This window comes from Rhinopithecus bieti, unplaced genomic scaffold, assembly GCF_001698545.2.
Source record: "Rhinopithecus bieti isolate Rb0 unplaced genomic scaffold, ASM169854v2 scaffold_17667, whole genome shotgun sequence".
Classification (NCBI taxonomy): Eukaryota; Metazoa; Chordata; class Mammalia; order Primates; family Cercopithecidae; genus Rhinopithecus; species Rhinopithecus bieti.
Window position 1 is genome coordinate 873,062 of NW_016809668.1, and position 6,000 is coordinate 879,061.

The 6,000-nt window shown below is 39.7% G+C and overlaps 1 protein-coding gene across 3 annotated transcripts in view; it reads left to right on the top strand.

Moving 5' to 3' along the window:
- Positions 1-6,000, top strand: part of ADAMTSL1 (ADAMTS like 1) — a 984,547-nt gene that overhangs the window by 703,120 nt on the left and 275,427 nt on the right. For all 3 annotated transcript variants that reach the window (XM_017890111.1, XM_017890108.1, XM_017890110.1), the window contains one exon: positions 2,344-2,470. In XM_017890111.1, the coding sequence (XP_017745600.1) occupies positions 2,344-2,470 (127 nt within the window). The remainder of the gene's footprint in view (positions 1-2,343; positions 2,471-6,000) is intronic.

The window sequence follows — 6,000 nt, forward strand, 5'->3', positions numbered from 1 at the left end:
CTCTTTAATCCCAGCAACCACAACAACAGTAAAGTCAATAATGCTTTGAATATTGCCTAAATTAAAACTGCCATGCTTTCTCAAAGAATTCGGTCCTTCTAAGGCAATTAGGTTATCAGTTTTCTGGTTTTTTGTTTTTTTTTTTTTTTTTTTTTTTTTTTTTGGCCAACTTTGGTTTTGCTTCCTCTCCAATTAGCTAGTATCCAGCCATTTCTAAAGGACACAGTGAACCTCATTGTGACACCTCTCTTCCGTTGTTAACTCTGACTTCACATCTCAGCTCAAAAAAGTCTCTTCCTAAGGGAAATCTTCTCTTGCCTCCCTAACCAAATTGAGTTATCCAAATTTTATGCTCTCAGAGTGCCATGTGTCTGTGTTTTATAGCTTTTATCATGATTATCATTTTATGCTTTTTGCGTGTGATGATTTGAGCACTATCTCCCTCTGCCACTAGACTGTAAAGTCTCATGAGAGTGGACCCATAGATGCTGAAATTCACCATTGAATGTTGCTGCTAGCACAGTGCCTGGCCCATAGCAGGTCCTCAATAAATGCTGCCTAAACAGTTAAATGAATTCTTTTATAAAGTACTTCTGTAATCCCATTTGACACTGTACTAAGAACATAAGAGTGAATACAGAAGTGATCCGCTCATGGGTGGACCCATCTATAGATATGAATTTTGAAAATAATTTTACTGCAGTTACGTAGAAATACACCAAAGCAGTCTTATGCCAGCACATGCTTGGCACTGCAGGGATGAAATTTGGTTGCTTTCTGAAGTGGCCTCACTGCAGCCTCTGAATAGATTGAGGTGAACTGCTCCTCAGCTACGGTAAACCCACAGGGATAGAGCCCATCTGCCTTTGTCCCTGACTTTAGAACTCAGCACCATGTTTTCCTGACATCTTTACACTTAAAAAAATGTACAGTTATTGAAGGAGTTGTTGCTTTTCATCTGTTTTTAAAAGATGTTCATTTGCTATTAATGAAAAAATACACATTACCACATTTTAAAAATAGAGTACATATATAACACAATATTAAATGATTATGTTTTTAAACCTTTGCCTAAACATGTGTTTGCAATTATTAATAAAAGGAATAAAAAAGAAAAGCCTCAAGCCTCTGGTCATATTAACAAGCAGATTTTTGAAAGGCAAGAAGAACTGTGGGGACTTTATGAAGAGAAGCCATAAGTCCCTTCAGTTGTCACTACCATTATCATTTTATTTTGTCAAACAGAGTAATTGAAATAGTTTGGGAATGGAATAAATCTTTCTATATTTGATCTAACTAGAACTATAAGCCATATAACCTGGCATAATTTGGATTTGAATTTCTAAAACTCAGATATTGGAAAGTAAAGAGGAAAGACACAAGTGGCATTGCCCACATACTTTATAAAAGCCTGTGATGTTGTTAAGCCTGATTTGGACCAGGTGTAAATGTTTCACTAGAAGTCTTTAGAACTTGACTGCTTATTAGCTAAGTGACCTTGGGTAAGATTCATGACCTCGGGTAAGATTCATTCATCTCCATATAGAATGGAGATATCTTACTTGCATGGCTCTTTTGAGAATGAATGAGATATTTGTACTGTGCCTGGTACAGGACAGGATAAGGCAAATGACAGGGTCTTAGTGGTGTTCATCCCTGCTGCCCTTCATGCAACCCTCCTCTTCCTCACGCATACACACACTAAGTTTGTATCTGTTTGCTGATTCTCTTCTCTTTTTTAAGCTGGAGTGCTAGCTAGAAAAGGAAGTATTTTCATTATCACTCAGCAAATATTTTTTGAGGGCCTACAATTGACTAAGCACTGTTCTCATTGCTTGGAATACATTAATTAGCCCAAGATACAAATCACCCACCCTTATGCAGCTTACATTCTAAGGAACCATGTGGAACGTGGAGATCATTTATAAAATGTTTCCTGCTACCATTACCTCTTGGTTGTAGTTTTTGTCATTTGGGTGAATCGTAATTATTAACGTAGGAGTTATTCTTGAATTAGGCCCAAAACATCAGTAATTCAGGATCTTCTTGTTTCTCTTACTTTCTTCCCATCATTCCCTACCCTGCTCCCTATTCTCTCTCATTCTCTTTCTTTTACCCTTCTTTCTATTTGTATATCTGAACTTTGAAAACATCTTTACCCATGCTACCTTTTTTTCTTTCTTAGCTTGATTCAAATTCTGGTTGAATTCCATCCCCTTCATGGGAAGTATGTTTTAGGCCCCTCAGGGATGAAGGGAGGGTTGTTTTGTGGTGATTGGCCTCGTAGTGGATTCTGCCATCGGTAGGTGCTTGGTTGAATTACACATCTCTCTTTCTTGTTAGATCGTTGGCTGCGATCACCAGCTGGGAAGCACCGTCAAGGAAGATAACTGTGGGGTCTGCAACGGAGATGGGTCCACCTGCCGGCTGGTCCGAGGGCAGTATAAATCCCAGCTCTCCGCAACCAAATGTAAGACACACAGAGATGGGTGACCTTTGGACTTGTTAATTTATCCTCCCCTGGCTTAGGTCTGGCCCCACTAAACAGCCAGGGAACAACACATCCACCAAAATGATGATGAACCTGAAAGTGTAGAAGGCCTCATGCTTGGGCATGTGAATTAGCTTAGGTGGGACAAGTCAGGTTACCAGCTGCAGTTCCAAAGAGGAAACCTGTCCTTCTGAGGCACATCAGGAGTGAGCCAGACATGGGGCTACAAATACTCTCTGTGTAAACATGAGCTTTGCTGTCCAACATGAGGACAGACTGTATCCCAGCTCCTGCATGATGTATAGTGTGATATGCCTGGTGGAAGATAGCAGGGAGAGTGGGAAGATAACACAAATTCACTCCTGTCACTGTGAAGTCACATGACCTTCATTTACAAGGTGGCCTTTGGTCAGTACTAAAACAAGTTCTTTCAGAATTAATGTAGGGCAGTGATTACGTGAAGTTTTGGTTTTTTGGTTTTTGGGTTTTGTGTGTGTGTGTGTGTGTGTGTTTTTTTTTTTTTTTGAGAGCAGGTCTCTCATGCTGTTGCCCAGGCTGGAGTGCAATGGGGCGATCTCAGCTCACTGCAACCTCTGCTTCCCGCGTTCAAGCGATTCTCTTGCCTCAACCTTGCAAGTAGCTGGAATTACAGGCACATGCCACCACACCCAGCTAATTTTTGTATTTTTAGTACAGACAGGGTTTCGTCATGTTGGCCAGGCTAGTCTTGAACTCCTGACCTCAAGCGATCCACCCGTCTCAGCCTCCCAAAGTGAGAGATTACAGGCACAAGCCACTGCACCCAGGCTATATGAAGTTTTTTATTGACCTTTGTGTCCTGATATCTCAATACTAGCAAAAAAAAAAAAAAAAAGTGTGCTTATTATACATGTACTCACTGAGAACTTCACACAATCATCCTCTGTAATTGTTATAACAACCTCATGAGCAAAGTACTATTAATCCCCATGTTATGGATGAGATAACTGAAGCTTAGCTAGATTTTGGGACTTACACAGAGTCACACAGTTGTAATGGAGCCAAGATTTGAGCTCAGAGTCTGATTCCAGAGCCTAAGCACTTACTTGTTCCTCTGGACTGGTCACAGCCCTGCCGATAGTCTCCGTGGCGGGACATTTGCAAAGCAGATAGATGGATCAAGGGAAGGTGCCCCAGATGTCTACCCAGTCAGGTCCTGCTAGGATAGATGGTACAAGTTCTCATGGTACCTAAGCCAAAAACGGAGTCATTAATCTGAGACATTTTATGATGCACAGTCCTCTGTGACAAGCACTGTTCTAGGCACTGCAGCAGATACAGATAGAAATAAGACAACCCTTGTATTAAGGACATGCATTTTTAGAATTATTTTGGCATTGCTTGGCATATTGTCTCCAGATTTCGCTACTATGCAGAATCCTTCAGTAGATCCCTGATTGAGTATTTCTTTCCACATGTCTCTCTGACTTGGGAAATGAGAATGAATATCTTTACTGAATGTGTTTTGTTATCTTTACTTGTTGACTAGCTGGAGGAAAACAATTGACATATGGGGAGTTTGTTGCTTTAAATGGACTTACAGGTCAAGGAAGAAAGGCAGATGCAGTTATTCTGGTATGCAGTGGAGAAATATTCTCAGAAGCCTTAAAAGGCAGCTTGCCAAAGGATTAGCCTCGAGGTAAAAAGAGGGGGCAGAAAGAAAGAACGGGGACTACTAAACACATGAAAAATTGGAGATACCAGTTTAGGGAACTCTGTACATTCTAACTCCATTGGAAGCAGCGGAAAATGTAATTCTGCAAAAATAAATAAAATAAAATAGATTTAAAGAATGAGATAACTTAGACATTGATATAATACATTTAGGCAAGATTTTTCTTTGGTCATGTCTGTTGGTAGCTTCTTCTATAAGATGAAAAATTTCTAAAGTTAGAAGATGGAAACCAGAAATGGATAGAGGCATAATTCTCTTGTAAATCATGGTTGGATGTTAGGAAAGAGTTATGTTTGAAAGATCACTCTTAAGAACGCTTCAAGAATGCTAGAAGAATTAAAATCTCTCTAATTATTTCTGTCTTGTATCTGAATCAGTTTTCATTATCTAGGAATCTAGGAATTACTGTTAGGTACAAAAGGGAATGTCATGCATGTGTGCAGTAACGGCTGTATAGTGTCCTGGGAGCATGTTTTTAATGGTAAAGATGCTTCTTTATTCTCATGTCCATACCTTCTTGTTCTCATAGAGGAGCTAGACTACTATGCTCAGATAGACATTCCTCTTACCGTACTGTTTGGGAGGGATGGGTAACCTCTGGGGCCTGAATCGCAAAACAATGATGGAGAAGCTCCGAAGGAACAAACTGAAGCAAATTGAGAGCCCTATATAATCTCCAAGTCTACAAATAAATACCTCAATGAAAAGTGCCCTATTCAAGACCAACAGTGGGTGAATTATATGATACACAACCTGATGATTATACATAACGGCAAAATGCAATTGATTCATTTACCTTAGCACTGATGATGCCTCATGACAAAATGATTGATATCAATAAAGCCCAGCGTATGCATGCATCTCACCACAATCTATAGCAGATGCTGAACAAACTGCCTCACTTATGTTTTCTCCACCCTAGAAGAATCTTCCATCTTATATTTACGGACTGTGAGGCGACCCACTGGCAGGGAATATGAGGCTGCTCTGCAGGGCCCAGTGGAGTGGCCAGGTGAGCAGTTCTCCATGCCTGGAGGAGTTCTGCCAGATCTCTCCCCTGTCTTCTGCCAAAAAGCACCGTCAGCTCGCCACATGCTCTCTTCAAACTTCTGGCACTCAGATTCCCCACATTGAACTCATTTTCTTTCTGAACTTATATCCAAGTTTTTTTCCCCCGTATGTTATCAAGCCTCAGAGGAACAAAGCAAAAACAGGAGAGTGGAGAAAGACCATGGTAGAAAGTGCCAGAAGGATAAAGAGAAGTAGGAATAGTTTATCAAATGGCTGCCATTTGCTGGTGAATTTTTAAAAAATCATCTTTTTATTAAAAGACATTACAGTTGCCTAATACAAATACAGACAATGGAAATAGAGCAAGATCAAAGTACTCTTTCTCCTTTCTTAAAGGAAAAGACTGCCCACTGGTAGCACTCAGCCGTTTCATTTTTCCTAGTTACTTCCCAACTCCCCAGCCCAACAAAATAGTCAAATATAGCTAACATTACCTTGCTTTTGATTCTTGAAATTTAAAGGCTCACTTCTCACAAGATGTATTGACTTATACTATATTATGTATTTTCAAAGTATACTCAGAATATTCTTAGGGCTAGAGCCAGCCTATTTGCTATCAATTTGATATTTCCAGCTTTGTGGAGTTCTTATCTGTATCTGTATGTTTTGAAATCACCTGGAGATCCTAAAGCTGTCTCTGTACCTTCCTTGCATGGTGAGGTCACTTAACTAATTTATATCAAGATAAAATTAAGTTTAAGCTTTTTTTTTTTTTTTTTTTTTT